Source organism: Miscanthus floridulus, chromosome 5 (genome assembly GCF_019320115.1).
Source record: "Miscanthus floridulus cultivar M001 chromosome 5, ASM1932011v1, whole genome shotgun sequence".
NCBI classification, from domain to species: Eukaryota; Viridiplantae; Streptophyta; class Magnoliopsida; order Poales; family Poaceae; genus Miscanthus; species Miscanthus floridulus.
Genome location: NC_089584.1, coordinates 111,314,470 through 111,335,049, shown reverse-complemented (window position 1 = coordinate 111,335,049; position 20,580 = coordinate 111,314,470). Strand labels below are relative to the sequence as shown.

At 46.3% G+C, this 20,580-nt stretch overlaps 2 protein-coding genes and 1 long non-coding RNA gene across 4 annotated transcripts; 2 read left to right on the top strand and 1 right to left on the bottom strand.

Annotated features, from left to right (window-relative positions):
- LOC136453038 (uncharacterized) lies at nt 1–1,712 on the bottom strand. 2 transcript variants are annotated; one of them, XR_010758941.1, is made up of 7 exons: nt 1,571–1,712; nt 967–1,154; nt 819–882; nt 714–746; nt 576–605; nt 447–496; nt 1–358 (listed from the first exon to the last, which is right to left on the bottom strand). It is a non-coding gene; the product is annotated as an uncharacterized lncRNA (long non-coding RNA). The 2 variants fall into 2 exon arrangements; XR_010758940.1 differs by having other exon boundaries at nt 826–882.
- Nucleotides 1,713–8,552: 6,840 nt separating this feature from the next.
- Nucleotides 8,553–12,065, top strand: LOC136450482 (glutathione S-transferase 1). Its single transcript, XM_066450932.1, has 3 exons — nt 8,553–8,861; nt 10,751–10,799; nt 11,434–12,065. The coding sequence occupies exons 1-3, from the start codon at nt 8,712–8,714 to the stop codon at nt 11,877–11,879; spliced, it is 645 nt and encodes a 214-aa protein (XP_066307029.1). The 5' UTR covers nt 8,553–8,711; the 3' UTR covers nt 11,880–12,065.
- Nucleotides 12,066–15,515: 3,450 nt separating this feature from the next.
- LOC136453036 (PLASMODESMATA CALLOSE-BINDING PROTEIN 3-like) lies at nt 15,516–16,783 on the top strand. The gene is made up of 4 exons (XM_066453612.1): nt 15,516–15,785; nt 15,894–16,136; nt 16,226–16,259; nt 16,350–16,783. The coding sequence occupies exons 1-4, from the start codon at nt 15,731–15,733 to the stop codon at nt 16,573–16,575; spliced, it is 558 nt and encodes a 185-aa protein (XP_066309709.1). The 5' UTR covers nt 15,516–15,730; the 3' UTR covers nt 16,576–16,783.
- Nucleotides 16,784–20,580: the final 3,797 nt, after the last annotated feature.

Genomic DNA, 20,580 nt, shown 5'->3' with positions numbered 1-20,580 from the left:
GTATGAGGCGCGTGCATTTGCGCGCGGACGCAAATTTGCATTCTGGTTTTGGCGCAGCGACGATGGTTAGGAAGGAGGTGCAGTGACACAAGCACACAGAGAGGTCGAATAGGTTAGCTAATAATTGTCAGAACTGGAAAGACGACGTCGGTGGGTCATATACATATTCGATGATGCACATAAGCAGGCTAATATGGGATAAGTGTACAGGATGTAGATATCACATATAGGTACGTATATGATACAGATGATGCAGTGGCGATGCGTTGCACGTGAGGGGTTCATTTTACATATTATGGGAGAGAGCGCGGGAGATCATGGTCCATGTGGAGACAAGTTCATGTAGCGCCTGCTGGGCCTGTTTAAGGAATTCGAGCAGATGTAGTATAATATATTTTTGTGGCTGGATAAATGGAGTTTTTGTTGAGGTCAAAGCTGTGACTAACCTGCGCCGTAGTAATAGTTCATGGCGATGATGGCCCCCAGTCTGTTGAACCTGCTGATGTAGGCAAAAATGTTATGTACGCAGAGGCATGGAAGAGGAATGGTATGTCTTTGTGTGGAAGACGTATGACCTGAGTCTCCATGGTTTTGTGTTGTGTTGCCTGCAAAACGGTGCTGTAGGGGTTAGGCTATCACCTTTTTTGGCGAACCAAGTAGCAAATGACGATGTTGATGTGGAGATTCGGTGAGTCATTACTTAGACAGCATACCTGGAAGCCGGGCCGTGGCGTCATCGTCTTCTTCTGGGCAACAAACGTGATATGTTAGGGGTATATATAAAGAGGGCTGTGTGTTAGAGCTACTATGTCAGAGACCTGTTACCCATGAATACTTGTTCAATATATTCTCTCCAGTCAGAGGGATGCATCGTTGAGTGTCCTGGTAATGTTGAAGGAACGGTGTTAATAGCCCATATGTGTATCTGTCTTGAACAATGAGGCTGTGTTTTTCAGCGTTGCTTACCTCTTCTTGGTGCCGATGTCTCTGTATGTTGTCAATGGCGTTTGGTGGCAATGGATACAATGGATATGATGCAGATGTAAACCATGTGCATGTATATCGTTACCTTGCTGTGCTTCCATGGGGTTTTCCAAATCGGTGTTACCTTGATGGCAGTGGCAGAAGGGCTGACTGTCTGGCCTGCGTACAAACTGAAAGAAATGAATGTATAAGGAATATTAATCTGTGCCAATGTCTGCGCGAGATGCCTGGGTACGAATGTGGACATGTTTATGTGCCGATCAAGAAAATCTGTGTGTACGTGCTGGTTAGGCACTGGGAAAATGATAATGGACGTTGACACAGCGATTTAGAAATGGACGCTACTATTGCTGTCTGAAACGAGCATGCATAGCTGGCCCAACGATGTGGTCTGGTTGTCAGCTGCTGATGGCTTCAACGGTTGGTTCGTAGGTATTTGCAGAGCAAAGCATAGCAGGAAACGGACCGTACTAATATGGATCTGTGGAAAATAAGGGAGATCAAGTATAGGGAAACAATGCTGAGGCCAGTATAGATCTGAAGAGGAATAATAAAGGAGAGAGGGGGTACTGTGTCCGCTGTGTACCTGCCGGGGTAATAGCGCCGGGAAGGATCCGTTCTTCTGCGCCGATGTCGCCACGAGATTGCAGCGTCGAGCTGAGCGCCTATGGAAACGCCGTCGACGGCGTCGCTCTTGGTGGCCGTTGACCAGTGTTTTCCTTTCCTCCTCGCCGATGTCGGCAGGGAGCCAGGCAGACATACGCGGTGTGTTAGCGACCTAGGGAGCGGGCTGTTGGGCCGCGGGGGCCGTGTTTCGATCATGGGCCGCGGGCCTTTTTATTTTTTTTCTATTCGCTTGAAACGATGGCTGCACGTGGTTGCTACGTTGGTTTCGTATGGACCGGGCTGGTTAGGTGTTCAAACAGCGTCGATCCCACGCATAGACAAGCGCAGATTTTGTCCTTTAACAGGGATGTTTCATGCCGAGAGGGAGGTGTAACTAGGTGGCCTTAGCCACCAAGGATGATGGAGTGTCGAAGAGGGAAGACTTCTCATTAATAATAATGCTTGTAAGAGCTTTCTTCTTGATGGTCTTGTCATTATTACTATCATCATCATCACTTGATGAAGTATCATTATCCTAAGTGATCACATATGAACCACCATTCTTCTTCTTGAAGGTAATCTTGTCCTTTTTCTTCTTCTTGTCTTTCTTCTTGCTCTTCTTATCATCATCATCATTGTCGTTGTTGTATGGGCATTGAGCAATAAGATTATCCTTGCTTCTACACTTGAAGTATCTTCTTGACTCTTTCTTATTTTTTTATGAAGACTTCTTCCTTCTAGCATGGTAGCTCTTCTTCACTATGAACTTACCAAATCTCTTGACAAAGAGAGACATCTTCTCATCATCATCATCATCATCCCATGAGCCATCATCTTCACTTGATATATCATGCTTGGCCTTGCCCTCGGATGATGAACCGGCTTTGAATGGCACACTCTTCTTCTTCTCATCCTTCTTCTCTTTGTTCTTTTCTTCATTTTCATCACCATCTCTATAAGTATCATCGGTCATGATATCTTCTAAGATTTGGTTTAGTGTCATTGTGTCCAAATCAGTCCTCACAAACAAGGTGATCAAACATGCCAAATCTTGTGGGTAATCATCTCAAGGACTTATGGGAGAAGTCATTGTCTTCCACCTTCTCACCAAGTGCTTTGAGATCATTGACAAGCACTTCCATCCGATGAAACATGTCCGATACATTCTCATCTTGAAGCTAGCAAATTTCTCCCTGAGAATGTATGCCTTTGCACCCTTTATTGCCTTGGTGCCCTCAAATGATTCTTCTAACTTCTTACAAGCTTTATGAGCCATCTTAATGTTCTTGATTTGTTCAAATGTTCTCTCATCAATAGCATCATGAATAGCACTAAGAGCAATGTCATTGTTTTAAAGAAGCACTTCTTCAGCCGCGGTGGGATTCTCTGGATCGACTATCTCAATTTCGGTCTCCACCACCTTCCACTCTTCTATTGATTGACTTGATATGGTGGTCCGATCGAAGGTTAAGGCGGACTCCGACCATCGGAGGAAGGTGGCGCGGTCGGCTCGGTCATATAGACCTCGTGGCGCGCGAGCTTCTGACGGCGCTTGGAGTCATAGGCTGTCGACCCTCCAAAGATCACGTGGTAGCCATCCGGTGTCGAAAAGCCGTCGTCCTTCCACTCGGCGTCATTCGTGGTCGGGTCGGGGTCCTTCCCGTGCTTCCCTTTGTTGGAGCCTCCGGCCAAGAACCGCTTCATGAGGTCATAGTCTTTTGTACAAATGCTTGACGGGGAAGGGATGGTTCGGGCATGGTCCCTCAAGTAGCTTCTTGAAGTGGTTCGGGGTGCCCTCCGCGGGCTTCCAACCCCCGCTACGGTCGGCGGCGGCCACGAGCGAGCCCTCGCGCCGCTGGTTGTTCTTCTTCTTGATGGAACGGTTGGAGGCGTCTTCGTCGACGTCCTCGTCCCGTTTTGCCTTGCCCTTGAGGCGGTCGAAGACCGCTCCGACCGCCTTCTCACCCGAGGCATGGCTAGTGACAATGTCGAGGAGCTCCTTGGTGGTTCGTGGGCCCTTACGCCCCAGCTTGTTAACCAGGGACTCGTAGGTGGTCCCAAACAGGAAAGCTCCTATAACGTCGGCGTCAGTGACGTTAAGCAGCTCGTTGCACTGCCGGGAGAAGCGTCGGATGTACCCATGAAGGGTTTCTCTGGCCTTCTGTCGGTAGTTCTTGAGATCCCATGGGTTCCTAGGGCGCTTTGTACGTGCCCTGGAAGTTCTCCACGAAGATCTCTTTCAGGTCCGCCAAACTTTGGATTCTGTTGGGCGGAAGGTCTTCCAACCATGTTCGTGCCAAATTGGCCAGGAACAATGGAAGGTTGCGGATAATGAAATCGTCATTATTCGCTCCACCGGTTTGGCAGGCCAGCCGATAATCCTTGAGCCACAATCCAGGGTTCGTTTCCCCAGAGTATTTTTGGGATGTTGGTTGGTGGTCGGTACCTTGGCGGGAAGACAGCGTTGAGGATGTGTCGGCCGAATGCCTGAGGCCCCGGCAGGCCGGGGCTCGGGCTTCGGTCCTCGCCGCTGTCGTAGCGTCTGCCACAACAAGGGTGATAGCCACGGCTAGCTCCCTCTCTTGGGTCATCGTGGGTACGTCTACGGGCGTCGAGGGTGTCGCGTGCGTCACGATTGCGGCCGAGACGCTGATGCACCGGGACCACGGTGCGCTGCCTGCCACCTTGTGGCGTCCTTGTCGGGGCGCTCTGAGGGCGTGCGCTGGCTGGCGTCGAGCTTGCATCGCTGAGACAACGAGCTCTTAGCCTGCTGCATCGCCGCACGCTTGAGCAGCGTGCGAATCTCGTGGTGGGCCCGACGATCCTCGGGTGTCGTGGGCCCCGGAAGCCCATGGAGCAAAGCCACCACAGCAGCGATGTTCTGGCTTGCCCGAGTGAAGTGTGGGAGGGCTTTATCGTCCACGATGATCCTCTGATTCTTGTCGTGGGCCATGGCGCGCGTGCGCCCACCGTCTCCGGGGTGCTCGATCTCCCGATCGAGCTCCGCACGTTCCTGCTCGAGCTGGAGTCATGCTTCCTCAAGCTCTAGGTGCTAGGCCTTCAGCTGCTCCACCCGTAGGCGGGGTAGGGCCCCTGTCTCCCCCTCGACCTTGTCATTGAGGTCGTTCATCGAGGTAGCTCCTCCTTGTGGATGCTTTTGACATGTCCCTTAGGGGTACCTACCATAAAACACTCATGAGAGGGGTGATGGCTCTCCCTGCTAGAGTCAGAGGTGGAGGGCAACTCCGTTTCCTCCGTGAGGAGGTCGTTGAAAGACTCTGTGACATGTTCAGTCATCCCCACGAACTCGTCGTTCACAGGGGATGAAGGCGTGCGTTGCGCCACAGGGAGCGCTGCCGGGGCACTCCAGATGAGGTATTTCGGAGAGAGTGGTTCCCCTCCGGCAAGCTACGCTATGACGTTGGTGAACGAGAAGGTGAGGTGGCGCAGGTCCTCCTAGGACAGCCGGGGTCTCAGGAAGGCGCTCTATCCCCCCGTAGTCGAAGTCGAGGGGCTGGTTGCTTCCGGAGGCGTGGGCCCCCAGTGCATGCAGCTGTAGCTCCTCAAGCGCCTCGGTGATTGCATCGAGGCTGGTGGAGTAGAGAGGTTGGACAGCGGCGGGAGCCATTGCCAACTCTCCATCCACCATGACGATGAAGTCTAGGTCCCCAAAGCGCACGTGCATGCTCAGGACCCAGCTGAGGTCGCGACTAGCCATCCGAGGCTTGGTGTGGATGTCGAGACGCGTAAAAGGCTCCTACCTGGCGCGCCAACTGTCGGTGTTTCGAGTAAACACCAACGAGTAAATTTCTAATATTACGTGTCTGGCTCGAATGGTGTGCTAAGAGGACACGAGGTTTATACTGGTTCTGGCGGAATGTCCCTACATCCAGTTTGTTGCTGCTGCTCGTGTTACTAGCACTGAAAATTTTATAGTAGGGGTTACAAACGGGCGAGAGAGGGACAGGTCCTAAGTCTCTGGTGGAAAGAACAAATGGGTACCAAGAGCTCGGTCGCTGCTCGGCTATGTGTTCGAGGTTCAATGCTAGTGGTTTTTTACCTGGCCCCTTTAGTGGGGTGCACTGCTTTTCTTTTTATAGGCCAAGGGAAAGCATGGGTTACAGCGGGAGAAAAGAGGAGAACGAGGGAGAGAGAGAAAGTCCTGAAGGGTCGTCGGGCCCTTCTTTTCCTTTTGCGTGGGTCCCGCTGACACGACAAGTGGTGATAGGGACAGCTCCACGTCGGGCGCCTGTCCGCCTGATGATGCCATGCCCTAGCGTTGTCAGCGGGTTGTGACGTCCCGTTCCGCCCCGGCGGGCGGTGCGGCGAACCAGCGTGCTGATCAGCGGCTATACAGGGAGTAGGCAGCATAGTGACCACGCGTCCGTCATTGTGGGTGATGTGAGTTCCCAAGAATAACATGTCGCGGGGATGGATCGTGTTGAGAAGTGACCGCTCCCTGTACGATGTCAGAAGTTTGACCTTGGGTTGTACTTTCTGGCCCGTAGTGGTTGGCGATGGCGTGAGCTTCCGTTAGGAGCCGTGCCCGAGGGATCGAGCGAGGTGACGCTAGCCTTCAGAGGTCGGACGAGGCGGATCGCACGATCTTGGGGTCGGGCGAGGCGGAGCCCGTCCCCAGAGGTCGGGCGAGACGGATTACACGACCTTGGGGTCGGGCGAGGCGGAGCCCGCGGCCTCGGTGTCGGTTGGAGCTGCAGTCGCACCTTTGACTGCCTGGATGGATTATCGTATAACGACAATTAGCCCCTCCTCTTCGGTACCCTAGTATTGGTCCTCGATACATAGCATCTTAAGTTTTTACCAAAATTATAGTAAAAAATATAAAGGTTTATGACATCAAATAGATATATTATGAAAATATAATTAATGAAGAATATACTGATACTTATTTGTTATCATAAATATTATTATTTTATTATATAAATTTAATTAAACTTGAAATATTTTAACTGTCTAAGAAAGTGTGATTGACTTATAATTTAGGATGGAGGGAGTATGTGTTAATAATATTTTTTTATAAACTCAATGAAGTAGTCTGACTCGGTCAAAAACCAAAATTAGGACGACCTAGAGTACTCGAATGCTCGATGCTTCACCGAACACGGTATGACCCTGAGCTAGGCTTTTTCAGTCTACATTGCTTACACTCATGCTGCCAAAAAAATTTTGGATCCTTCATGTCTGTTTGTATACCGTGTGTATGAGGTGTACGTGTGTGGTGGTGTGTGTCTGTATCCGAACAAATACTACAATTATACTTAGATAAGAGGCCAAAAAAAAAAACAACAACCGAATTATTGATGACGACTTGATGAGGAGGAAATCAAACAGGCACCAACCCCATTATTTTCATACGAACTACTCCGTTCTTAAAAAAAATACAATTCTAACACTCATGTGTCTTTATCCAAAAAAAAAACAATTTAGTTCATGTTGTGATATCTAAAAAGGCGTGTTATATAGATGTATTATGCAATAAAGAATAGTGTTTACATGTGCAATCATTTGTTTTTATCCAATCAACACATGAGGAGGATAAAAAAAATAGAGATATATATGTCTTTTTTGTTGTGTGTTAATTTCTTCTAGATGTGTGAGAATAGCATTCTTTCTATCTAGAGCCTGTTCGTTTGGTTGTGGCTTGTCGTAAACGATCGTAAATTTTCAATCGGAACATTATTTTTCTCTCACACAAACCAGCCAGCAGTACTTCTTCACGAACCAGCAACAAAACGAACCAGCCAACTGAACAGGATGTAGGACGGAGACAAATGGAGGAAGTGAGAAGAGTAACCAAAAGTGACAAAAAAAAGGTTTATTTAAGGTCGTCCCCAACGCTCCACTCTAGACGTTGACTTCACATTGCACATCGACAAATTGCCGTCACGCAAGAGATAGAGAGTATAAAAAAGTGGTACCTTGCGAAGGTATTCCGTGGTCTGAGAAAAAAAGATGTGGTCAAAGAAAGAGAATAAGAAAGGATAATCAAGGAAAAAGACATAAGACCCATCCAAGTTGCCCCTGTTTTAGTGTAGTTGAATATGTGTGCTGTATTATTGCCCTAGTTTGTATGTTATACTTTCTCTTGTAGAACTACCGTTTCATAGCCCAGTTCTAATTTCATGTACGTTCGCTTCGAACGAACATTTCTTCACCCGTACTTGGATTTAACGATCTATCTAATAATATTAATTATGTACCATAAATATTAATATTTTTATGTATATATTTGATTAAAGTTGAGTAAGTTTGACTTATCAGAAAACGAGAACATTTAAAATGGACTGAGGAAGTAAGCTTAGCTAGATTACCTTAATTTCGGTGCAAGCAAAATTTTGGCCCTGATCGCTTGTCTTAAATCTGGCTTGTTCGGCTTGTTTTTTCAGTCGGAACAGTGTTTTTCTCTCACAACAATTCAGCTGGAACAGTATTTTTCAGCCAGTTTCAGCCAAAGTTCAGACCAGCGAACAGGTTGTGTTTTCTTGCTGCCACGGATGAGCCAAATTGGCTCGTCTAAGGTAGCAAGAACTTGCTTGCCGCGCATGAGCCGGCAAGATTTTGCTTGCCCATCTAGGCAAAGACGAGGGTAGCTTTTTTTTTTGATGCCAAGACGAGGGTAGCTTGCCGGAGAACCAAGCAGCCCGCCGGGTCCCGGTCATCTGGACTCCTCGGTGGCGCACTACCGACTCGATAGTACCGAGCGTAATCACTGGCGTCATCCCGTCTCCTACTCTCCTGGTATCTTGCGCGCTTGCCGGTTTATAAAAAAACAAACAGAACATCTAGACGCGCGCGGGGTGCTCGGGGCCTCGCTGACCAACAGGCAACAGCGATGCCGCACCTACCCTACCCGCTCCGACTCCACTCCACTCAACAGCCACACCCGTATTTCCTGCATAAAAAAAACAGCCACGCCCGCTGGCCGCGGCGCCGCGCCCCCCTCCGGCCCCTCCCAGCTCGTCTATTAAACGGGAACTACCCGGTGTGCCACTTTGCGTAGCGAGTTGGACGCAGAGAATCCCAGGCAAACAAACAGGGTAGTGCTAGTGCAGAGGAGAGGAGAGGAGAGGAGAGGAAGGTTGGGTTCGGGGAGAGAGACCATGGCTCCGATGAAGCTGTACGGGGCGGTGCTGTCGTGGAACGTGACGCGGTGCGCGACGGCGCTGGAGGAGGCCGGCTCCGACTACGAGATCGTGCCCATCAACTTCGCCACCGCCGAGCACAAGAGCCCCGAGCACCTCGTCCGCAACGTACCGTACCCTTCCCGATCCCTATCCCGTTTTTGTTGTTGCTTTTTTTCCCCGCAATGGAATGCAGCGTCCGTTCCGTTCGCGTGCTGGTGGCGCCGCTGCAATCGCTATCCTCGACGGTCGATCTGACTTTCCTCTAGCGCTTAGCCATCCGTATAAGGCTGGGGTTTCGTGGAGGGAATCCAAAATTGACAAATCAGGGTATTTGTTTCATACTGTAAATGGTAAAATTACAAGATATAAGAAATGGAAGCGTGAAATTTCTATAGGTTGTTTCAGATCTGGGCTGAGCGTAGGAACCTGATGAAAACCGAAGTACTTCGCCACTTCCTCTACCTACCATCTGGCCACACACCTTCCACTACAATGAAACCGTGTTCACCACCTGCCTGCGTCTTCCCTAATCCCTTCGACTACCCAAGTTCTGGGCTGCGCGGGCTGGGTTTTAGTTCTGTAACTCCATCTGGATGGGATTAGGTATTCAGTCAGTAGGATGGTGGGATAAATCCTAGGCCTGCTGTATGTGACCCATGGTTGCTCATGTGGTTTCTTCTGTTCAAGTGCAAACAAAGCAGGTAACAGAGAAGGACCAGGGGATGGCAACTATTTTTTTTGGATTGGTCGTAGTAAATTTTTGCAGAATTTTATGCAGGATGGCTTGATACTCGTTGTAAACTTACGTATGTTTCACCTTCCTGAAATTAAAATTGATGTGCGCAATAATAAGCCTATTGAAACTCCAACTGGCAAAGCATGCACAAATGTGAAACATTTGAATCAACAACAACAACAACAACAAAGTCTTTAAGTCCCAAACAAGTTGGGGTAGGCTAGAGTTTAAACTCAGCAGAAGCAATCAAGGTTCAGGCATGTGAATAGCTGTTTTCCAAGCACTTCTATCTAAGGCTAAGTCTTTGGGCATATTCCATCCTTTTAAGTCTCACCCAAGTCAACTTCGGTCTTCCTCTGTCTCTCTTCACGTTACAATCATGTCTTAGGATTCCACTACGCCCCGGTGCCTCAGGAGGTCTCCGTTGGACATGTCCAAACCATCTCAACCGGTGTTGGACAAGCTTTTCTTTAATTGGTGCTACCCCTAATCTATTACGTATATCATCGTTCCGAACTTGTTCCCTTCTTGTATGACCGTAAATCCAACACAACATACGCATTTCCGCGACACTTATCTGTTAAACATGTTGTCTTTTCGTAGGCCAACATTCTGCACCATACAACATAGCATGTCTAATCGCTGTCCTATAAAACTTGCCTTTTAGCTTCTGTGGTACCCTTTTGTCATATAGGACACCAGATGCTTGGCGCCACTTCATCCACCCTGCTTTGATTCTATGGCTAACATCTTCATCAATATCCCCGTCTCTCTGTAGCATTGATCCTAAATATCGAAAGGTATCCTTCCTAGGCACTATGTGACCTTCCAAACTAATATCTTCCTTCTCCCGAGTAATACTGCCGAAGTCATATCTCATATGCTCAGTTTTAGTTCTACTGAGTTTAAAACCTTTGGACTCCAAAGTCTTCCGTCATAACTCCAGTTTCTGATTCACTCCTGTCCGACTTTTATCAACTAGCACTACATCATCCGCGAAAAGCATACACCAAGGGATGTCCCCTTTATGTCCCTTGTGACCTCATCCATTTATCAAGGCAAACAGATAAGGGCTCAAAGCTGACCCTTGATGTAGTCCTATCCTAATCGGGAAGTCATCCGTGTCTCCATCACTTGTTCGAACACTAGTGACAACATTGTTGTACATGTCCTTAATGTGAAACATTTGAATATTTGATTCTTTTTTATTTGAAAGGTAATATTTGATTCTTGTATGCACCTGTCCTAACTCTAGATATGTTTATCTATTTCTCTGCAGCCGTTTGGTCAGGTTCCAGCTTTGCAAGATGGGGACTTGTACCTCTTCGGTATGATCCTATCTCTTGGGATCCTTTTTTCCATGGAAATAGGATAGTTGTTTTTAGTACATTGTTGGTGTGACTAATTAGCTTGTCATTGGTACTGTTACCCATTTCATAACATATGACATGGCTAGCGCCTCAATGTCCACTTAAATGATATCTCAGATTTTGCTACAAGCACATGTTTTTTAAGAGATTTTTTTTTACTAAAGGAAGCCATGATGTGCTTCATGGGGGCTACATATTTGACTTCGTTGCCATGTGCTTCAATTTTTTTTTTCACACTAGTTTGTCGTGTATGAAAGCCAAAGCTGAAAGGAACCTGACATTTGACTTGTAATATCTTGTGCTGTCGCATGGTGAGTGTGTATTGTTCCATATGAGTGAATTACTTTGGCAAACATGATGAGTTCAGTAAGCTTATTGAAGCAAACACATTTCACTCACTCATCAGGGCATGTAGCTTCCATGTGAAATCTAATCAAATGCAGAGATGGGATGTTTTTTTTTCTTTTTACTTATTGCTTTCTGAGAAGTGTTAGACAGTCAAATGCTCGCCTTGTAGAATCATTTTGCATCTACTAATGATGTTGATTTCCTAATTTTATTCTTATTTAAATATTTTTCATCTGTGTGCTAGAATCACGCGCAATCTGCAAGTATGCTGCTCGCAAAAACAAACCAGAGCTGTTGAGGGGAGGAAACCTTGAGGAGTCAGCAATGGTGGATGTTTGGATGGAGGTGGAGGCAAACCAGTACACCTCTGTACTGAATCCCATCCTCTTCCAGGTCCTCATCAGTCCGATGCTTGGGGGAACCACCGACCAGAAAGTTGTCGATGAGAACCTTGAGAAGCTGAAGAAGGTGCTAGAGGTGTATGAGGCACGTCTGACCAAGTCCAAGTATCTGGCTGGAGACTTCCTCAGCCTCGCTGACCTTAACCATGTATCTATCACCCTCTGCCTGCTTGCCACGCCCTACGCATCTGTGCTCGACGCTTACCCGCATGTGAAGGCCTGGTGGTCTAGTCTGATGGAGAGGCCATCTGTCCAGAAGGTCGCTGCCATGATGAAGCCATCTGCTTGAAGCGGTGGCCCTATCAATCGGTGAATGGAATAAGCCTAGTTTGTTCTGGGTATTTGCTTGTTCAGTGATGTGTCTTCTACGTTGAAAGTCCTGCTTATGAGTGAGCATGCTTGTAATAAGGTCTTGAATTGTTCTGAAATGAGCATTCCCGTGCTCATCTTGAGAATAAACTTTTTGTTAAGGTTCCTCAGGATCTTGATGAGCTCTCGTTTGATGGTTGCTGCTGCAGTGTTCAGGCTCGATGTTATCATTGCAAATGCATGTGCATAGTCCAATGGACAACTTGTCTGGATGTCACGATCGATATGGCAGTCTGGATGTCACGATCGATATGCCCGTAAAAAAGGGCAGTTGCTAGTATGTTCCTACAGTACATGGAAGTAGACGGTAGACCTGGAGAAAAAGCTATGTCTTATCCCACATCTGAAAACTGAATAATGGACGGATATGCCCTTAAAAAAAGGCAGTTGCTATGTAGAACTACATGGATGTAGACAGTAGACCGGGAGAAAAAAGATGTCATATATCTCTACATCTGAAAACTGAAAATGGACGGAGTATGAGTTCAGAAGTCGAGGAGATGACACAACTCACATGTGGCCTGTGGTTGTTGTCAGATTAGCATAAGTACAGTTCTAATGTTAAAAAATCATAGATATAGATTGGCACATTTGACGGGAGCGATGGAAGAGACAGTGGATGCTCGATTTTGCTCATTTGTAGCCTACTAGTATTATAGCTCGAAGCTCCTGTACCCATATAGCAGCTCTCAGCCATGGCGCATGGCCGCCGGCACGGGAGAGGAGCAGACGTGTGCGTGAGGATGAAGACAAGAAGGCACGACTTGGGCCAGCTTGGCCCATGAAAGAATAGGTTACTTGGGCCAAAAAAAAAGAAAGGTAAAGCCCATGTTCATTTAAGAAAAAAGAAGAAGCTACTGAGCCCTCAGCCACGTGCAATTACATATTTGGTGAAACAAATACAAGGGTATGCTAGTCATTTCTAGTAACACCCTCCCTTTCAAAAATCGCTTACTATCTCCGTCCAAAATAAATGCACATGTCACTTCTCGAGGAGTCAAATTTTTTAAATTTAATTAGAAATATAAAAAATAGTATCAACATTTGTCTCTTCAAATGAATTTATGGTACAAGTATATTGCACGCTCAATCTAATGGTACTTATTATACATCATAAATAAAGTGTATTTTGTATATATTTTGTTGAACTTTAAAAATTCCAATTCCTTGGGAACGAGATATATATTTATTTTAGGATGGAGAGAGTACATAACAAACAGTCCCTAAAAGTAATTCAAATTTATTGTAAAAAACATTTTCGAAGAGAATCTACATTAAAAAAGTTTCTATAAGAATTCGAAAGTCTACTAAACGCACCTTAAGAATAAAAGTTAGATTACACCATACACACCTTAAGAATAAAAGTCAATATAAGAATTTGAGTTGTGAAGCTGCTCTGTATTTCATACTGCAGACACATTCATATACAAACCAGGGACGAGTTGCATACCTACCTTGGTATGGTCCAACCTAATCTAATGTTGGCCATGTCAACTACCAATTCTACTATTCTATCTACTCTAATATACTACCTGCAACTGTTGACCGAAGCAGCATGGTGCTATTTATCAAGTTGGCAGCAGCAACTACAACAACTACTAATATTAAGAAGATAAATGTCCCTAAAAAAAGATAAATGAAGATAGGGATTACATGTCTATCAATTCTCCCCTAATTCTTGTGCTCCAGCTTGGGACTGATCTTGATGATTCCAATCCTTGCCCACAATTCTTGGAACTTGACTCACCCAAGTAATTTAGTTAGGGTGCCCCCACAGTGGCTGGCGATGGCCGGGCTAGCAGCGGTCCTCGAGGACCAGTGCAACACGTCGGTGGTTAGCCCTGCGTAGTAGTCCTAGCTCGGTGTAGCAGTGACGGCGGGATGGAGGTGGCTCATCGTGGTCATGTCCATGGTAGTTGGTCTCTCTTGGTGATGGTCAACTCGGTATGGCTGTGGCGCTCCTATGTTTGGTGAAGCTAATTGGGTACGATGGTGGTGACAATCCAACTATTACTAACTTCAGAGTTCGAAGGATGGATACGGATGGGGCGTCCTATGGAATTGGATGGCAGTTTCATGGGTTCCCTTTAAGGGCGATCTGCAATGGGCTGACAACTGTTGGGCTAGCTGTGGTTTATATGGACCGGCGCAATGGTGACAGCCCACACATGCGTGTGGCAGGCTCACCGTCGCGGTGACGGCCAGCGGGAGGCGGCCCTTTGATGCTTCTCCTTTGTCTTGAAACCATAGTTATTAGGATAGGACCGGACATCGAACCGATCGAGTCCTCGATTCACGGTTTGTTTGGTTCGATTACACAATAAGATCATTTAAGTGGACCCACCGGTAGGGGTTCTAGTTCCGTTTTTTTTGTTGGACTACCGGTCCGGTCTTAATAACTATGCTTGAAACCTCATGGATGGTGACGTGAAGCGGTGATGGCATCGCTCCTTGTCTTGGTTCATAAACAAGGTGTGATGATCTGCATTAGCTTGTGTTGGGCATGATGGAGGTGGTCCTTGTGGGCTTACATGACGACAAGAGGTCACGCATGCCTGTGACCTTTGTTGAGGTGGCAACAATCTCCTGCTTGTGGGGAGACGACTTGTCTCGCATGATGCTCTCAAGTTGGTTTTGCACCATGTCCATGTCATGCTTTAGGGTGAGTTTTGGAGGTGGGGGACTTTTGGGCGAAAGCCTTGCCAATCTACACGCTGAGGCCATCAATAGAGACACCTTTGGCACTTTACTACATGTTGGAAGCATTCTTGTGAGGTCTCCTATCTCTTAGGGTTTCTGTTGAAAAACCTTGGGTCCCTTGATCGGCGTTGGCATCATCTATGGATGTTGTGTTCCTCCCTGGAGGCATCGTTGTTGTGATTGCCCCCTATTCCCATAGCTCTTTGCTTGTTTGTTGTGGCTTGCAGGCGTATATTTGCAGGTGCTTTGGTGGCTTTCTAGCGATGTATTGTCATGGTGGTTCTTATTGTTTTCTTTTGTGAGGGTGTTTTTTTCTAAGTTGTTTCTTCTCTGTTCATTCATGTCAGGAAAAAAATTCTTGATCGTGGTTTTTGAGAGAGAAAGAGATGTATTGTCATTGGCGATGTCTCATTCTGCACACTAAATAAGATAAACATTGCTCTTTTAAATGTTCGTTAAAAAAAGCTATAAAATGATCAATGTTAGGATCAAATCCGAGGCAGTGGGACGATAACCACATCATCCGCACACTAGTAGATACATATTTGCCTTCATATTTTCTACATAATAGGGTAGCTCGTAGCTGTCGTATGCATAAGTAACTTTTGTCTCTCCATGGAGAAGCCAACATGTATACATAGCTTTGCCTCTCCAAAGAGAAGATAATAAAGGCTCCGCACCAATTATTTCGAGCCGTCTGGCTAGCACTAGCAGGCTGCCAACTTCAAAGCAGAGCAGAGCACATCAGAGCGCACAAGCCACAAGCAACTTTGCCCGCTTTTACTTTGGAGCACGACGGCTCGTCATATCCGGCCACAGCTGCCGGAAGAACAGCCGTTCGCGCGCGCCGACGGAGCAGCTGCAGCCTGCAGCTCCGTCCAAAGGGCGACAGCCTGCAGGATGGCCGAAATGAGCAGAAAAATGGACGCGGCCGTCGGTGGCTACCAATAAATGGACTCCCACGCCACGCCGCTCTCTTACTAGCACAAGGCTGAAACCAGCGTTGCCGAGCGTGAGAAACAGAGCGCCCCCCCTGTCCAAGTGTCCAGGACCCTCCACGCACACGCACTGATGGCACCTCTGGTGTTCGTGCTGCTCTTGCTGGCCATGCCACTCAGAGGATCAGGTGAGAGATACATCTCACTTCCATGCCCGTATTGATAGATGAAGCTTGATCGTTTAGCGTATTGAGATACCAACCTGCTTGTGTGTTCCGCGTGGCGCATGAGTGCAGACGGCGCGTGGTGCGTGTGCCGCCCGGACGTGGCCGATGCGGCGCTGCAGAAGACGCTGGACTACGCGTGCGGGCACGGCGCGGACTGCGCCGCCGTGCTCCCGACGGGGCCGTGCTACAGCCCCACCACGGTGCGCGCGCACTGCTCCTACGCCGCCAACAGCTACTTCCAGCGGAACAGCCAGGCCAACGGCGCCACCTGCGACTTCGGCGGCACGGCCAACCTCACCGACACAGACCCGAGTACATACAGCACGCACCCCCTTGCTCTCGACACCTGCATCTCTCAGGATCGTTTCTATCTTTCTACTGACGTTTGTTGCCGGTTGCAGGCTCTGGAACTTGCAAATACCCTGCAACACCAAGGTACGTAGGATGCGTAGCGGCCAGTTCGCTGGTGAAACAAACACGTGACTGACATTCTTCTGCTTTCGAATCCGTCGTGCGTGCGTGCAGCGAAGCAGGGACAAGCGGCAACGCAACCGGCACGGGCACGGGCACGTCGTCTCCAGGCTCTGCGAGTAACCCGGCTACGACGCCCAGCACGGGAGGGAGCTTCACGACACCTGTCGGCGCGTTTGGCCCCACGCCTAGCACCGTCAGCGCGGGCACCGCCACCGCCGCCGTGTTTGTTGGTCGCCATGCCCTCCTCCTCGCCGTCGTCTCCGTCCTGTCTTTCTAGGTGCGCTGATTTGCTCGATCAGAAGGAATCCGAAGCAGCGTCATCCTCTGTAATCGGCGGCCGCACAAGACAGTTTTTTTTTTTTTTTTTTTTTTTTTTTTTTTTTTGTGTGTGTGTCATGCCTTCATGGTGAAGATTTGACAATTGTTCGTTCTTCTTCTCTCATGTTTCTCGCGGTTTTCGTTACTTCCGCACATGAAAATGGATCGAGTTTGATTACTTTACCTGAACTCTCATGTTTCAAGAAATACGATGGTGTAAATTGCTAGGCATGACCAAATTTTGGCTTGGTACATGATGCCCTCAACTCAAACCATGCTCAAGTTCTCATTTTTCTCTTTTCAATTTCCTCTAACCATATAGCCTCTTTGGGTGGGTAGAGATTATTCCTTCTTTTGATTGGGAGCCAACCACGCTAATATTGTGGATTTATTAAGAACTATTTTTGTCTAAACAAATACTAGGTCCCATAGAGTTTCATGTCGCCACAGTACATGTGAACAAACACGCTCCTTCTTGCTGTTGAAATTTGGAAATGACGTGGAGGAGAAACTTCCATGCATGGCCATGGGTCATGGCGAGGATGCTGTCCACTACTAAAGAAGAAAAGGTTCGAAGCAACGGCTTAATTTTTTTTTTGGACGGCTGGGATGGAGACGCCCTATAGTGAACGTGCTCAGAACCCACAGACCAGCCACCCCTACAAATGAGTTAATTTGTAGAGACGGCTCACTCACCAGCCACCCTCAATGTTACGATTTATAGGGACGGCTCAATCACTAGCCGCCCCTACAAATGCTACATGTATAAAAACATGCAGCTCCCTTTTTTCTCCTCGAGTCACTCACTCTTACCCGAGAAAAAAAAGGCTTGAGAGGCCATGGGCACCTTCCAAAAATTATTCTACTAAGGGTGAGAGGTTTTGGTCTCAAATCCTTTGATGGAGAGGTCGTAGAAGTTAAGAAAATGCTATTCCATATTTTTTTAAAAGTTTTAATAGTTGGTTAGTGAGTAATTACAATTTTGCTTTTCTCTCTCTACTATGTTGCTTGAGCTACTTATGAAGCAAATTAGACCCAAGTTTTGAATGTACTAGAGTAAAGAGAGAATTCCTTATTTGACACTGGGAAAATGAGTCGTTCATTTCTTGGCCCTGAAAATTTCTTCGTTTCCTATTTGACACTCACTTTAACTTTCATCCCTAATTTGACACTACCGTCAAATCCGTTAGCTAACGGTGTTAACTGGCTGTTAAAAAAATGTTTTTCCCCTAGAAAAAAAGCAGCGAAGCAAATTTGAGAGGAAAAAAAACCTGCGCCTTTTTTTGCAGCTGGGCGCATGCATCAGAGGCGGGCGCAGGTTTTTTTCCTCTCAAATTTGCTTCGCTGCTTTTTTTTCTAGGGGCAAAAACGTCTTTTTAACAGCCAGTTAACACCGTTAGCTAACGGATTTGACGGTAGTGTCAAATTAGGGATGAAAGTTGAAGTGAGTGTCAAATAGGGAACGAAGAAAATTTTAGGGCCAAAAAAGAAACGACTCATTTTTCCAGTGTCAAATAAGGAATTCTCTCTAGAGTAAATTAGGTAGGGAAACAAGATCATACCCTTATTTGTTCCATGTTTCTTGATTTTAGTGAACAATTAGTTAGTTTTATGGATGTTTCATGTGCATATAGATCTAGATCTAGATCTAGAATTTGGTTTTTTTATTAATTTCGTTTTTATAAATTTATGTTTGATGAAATTGGACTAGGGTTTGCATGAAAGATATTGGATAAAATATTATGTTACTAATTGTTGTCTTTGGAATTATTTATTGTAATCAACAAATATGTATTTTTAATTATTTATGAATAAATAGGCCATTAATTAATTATCCTCCACCATGGTGTGTTTGTATGTTTCATGTAATTATATTTGATTTATATTCATATAGGAACTCTTGGATATATGGTTTGTTAAGGTTCAATGCAGTTTTTCGTGAAGAGGTGTATAAATTTATTGAAGCGGCAGAGAAGCATGCAACGACGTTGACAGAGAATAAGGATACAATTATTTGTCTCTATAAAGATTGCAAGAACCGTATGGCATAAATAGATGTGACTATCATCAGATCACATTTAATTATGCAAGGATTTGTTGAGGACTACATAGTATGGATTCATCATGGTAAAACGGTTGTTGTTAACGACGAGGATGAGGCGGAATACGATGACAAAACCCTAGAATCCCTGTCCCAATATTCAGCAGAGCTTGATGCATGAATGGATCCCGAGTTTGGCAATGAACAAGGTGGTGATGCTGGTGGTTGAGATGGTAATGACGAAGGTGGTACCAATAATAATGGCGGAGCACGTGTCGGGGATAAAGATGATTTTGATGATTTGGAGCACATGATTCGAGCCCTTGGACTGGAGATTTTACTAAAGAGCCTGAAAGGTCTAGAAAATTTTGAAAAGGTGAAAAGCATCAAAGGGGACTGTGTATGGTGTTGAAAAGGGTTATCCAACGCACTCGACATTGCTACATTTTGTGTTTGAGCTACTCATCCTGAAGGCTAAATACGACTGGTCAGACTGTAGTTTCAATGATCTATTGCGTCTCCTGTCATGGTTGCTGTCACAATCAAACTTAGTTCCTGCCAACACATACAAAGCGAAGAAGGTTATAAGTCCAGTGACAATGGGGGTTGAAAAAATCCATGCATGTCCCAAGGACTGCATTCTTTTTCGTGGCGACATGTTCAAGTCACTAGATAAATATCACATGTGTGGAGCCAGTTGGTACAAGAACAATGACCTTTATGACGAGGATGAAGCCTCCACAGGGAACAAGAAAAAGAAGCATGGGAAAAAGGTGGTACAAGATTCTCAACCCCTAGAGGATACTCCATTAGGCAACGATGTAAAGCAGAGAAGAATTCCTGCCTTGGTAATGTGGTACCTACCAGTGGTCGACCGCTTGAGGCGTATATTCCTAAACCCTAAGGAAGCCACACTCATGACATGGTGGGATGATGAGCGCAAGGTGGTTGATGATGTGATTACACACCTAGCCGATGGTACTGTAGGATCGAGATGACGGACTAGATGAAGGTGAATAGTCCTTTTTCTTCCTTGCTCATGTGTTGCTTCTCATTATCTTGCCTCTCATGAGTTGCTTGATCCTTCTTATCAAGCTTGATAGGACACCTCGAGGCAAAGTGTCCTATGTCTCCACACTTGAAGCACTTGATGTGAGCCAAATCTCTTTTCTTGTCTTGATTCTTGCTCATCATCTTGGCATCTTGGATTTGCATTAGATGCGTGCGCTTTCACCCCTTCTTGTTCTCTTCTTTATCATTAAGTCACCACCATCATGACTGATCTTGACTTGCTCTTGGGGTATCTTCTCTTGCTCAACTTGTGGCTTTGGTTGAGGCTCTATTTATTGCTTCATCAATTGCTTGGTTGGGCACATTGAGATGAGGTGACCCCAAGTGCGGCACTTGAAGCACTTGACATGCTTGAGCCTCTCTTCTTGCTTCATCTTCTTGAGCTTCTCAATGTTAGGGCATTGATCATGAAGATGATCCACTTCATGGCATCGATAGCACATGAAATGAGAAAGCTTCTCACGTGCTTCCTTCTTCATCTTCTTTTCTCTTTTTCTTTCGCCTTTTGTCATCTTCTTCTTGAAGCCAAGGCCACTCTTGTCACTGAAGTTTCTTTGAGTCTTCATCAAATGCTCAAAGGTGACTTTTGAGTTGTAGCACCTCTCTAGCTTGTTGCTCAAATTCTTCACTTCCTTTTTGAGCTCATTGTTCTCCTTCAAAAGGTTAGTCTCACAAGACATAGAAGAAGAACAAGCATCTATATGTGAAGAACATGGCATATATAATAAATCATCATAAGAGGTGGATACGTGCTTCTTGCCTATATCACATGGGTTGGCAACATTATGTGATTGATCATTTAACCCAAGTGATGAGCTCTCACTAGTTTTAGTCTTTTCATTGGAAAGTTCC

What these genes read in the sequence shown, in the direction of transcription:
- LOC136450482 (XM_066450932.1), top strand. Translation starts at nt 8,712, where the DNA reads ATGGCTCCGATGAAGCTGTACGGGGCGGTGCTGTCGTGGAACGTGACG. An exon ending in CCGAGCACCTCGTCCGCAAC is followed by an intron (nt 8,862 to 10,750) that starts GTACCGTACCCT and finishes ATTTCTCTGCAG; the next exon opens with CCGTTTGGTCAGGTTCCAGC. An exon ending in TGGGGACTTGTACCTCTTCG is followed by an intron (nt 10,800 to 11,433) that starts GTATGATCCTAT and finishes TCTGTGTGCTAG; the next exon opens with AATCACGCGCAATCTGCAAG.
- LOC136453036 (XM_066453612.1), top strand. Translation starts at nt 15,731, where the DNA reads ATGGCACCTCTGGTGTTCGTGCTGCTCTTGCTGGCCATGCCACTCAGA. An exon ending in CATGCCACTCAGAGGATCAG is followed by an intron (nt 15,786 to 15,893) that starts GTGAGAGATACA and finishes GCATGAGTGCAG; the next exon opens with ACGGCGCGTGGTGCGTGTGC. An exon ending in CCTCACCGACACAGACCCGA is followed by an intron (nt 16,137 to 16,225) that starts GTACATACAGCA and finishes TGCCGGTTGCAG; the next exon opens with GCTCTGGAACTTGCAAATAC.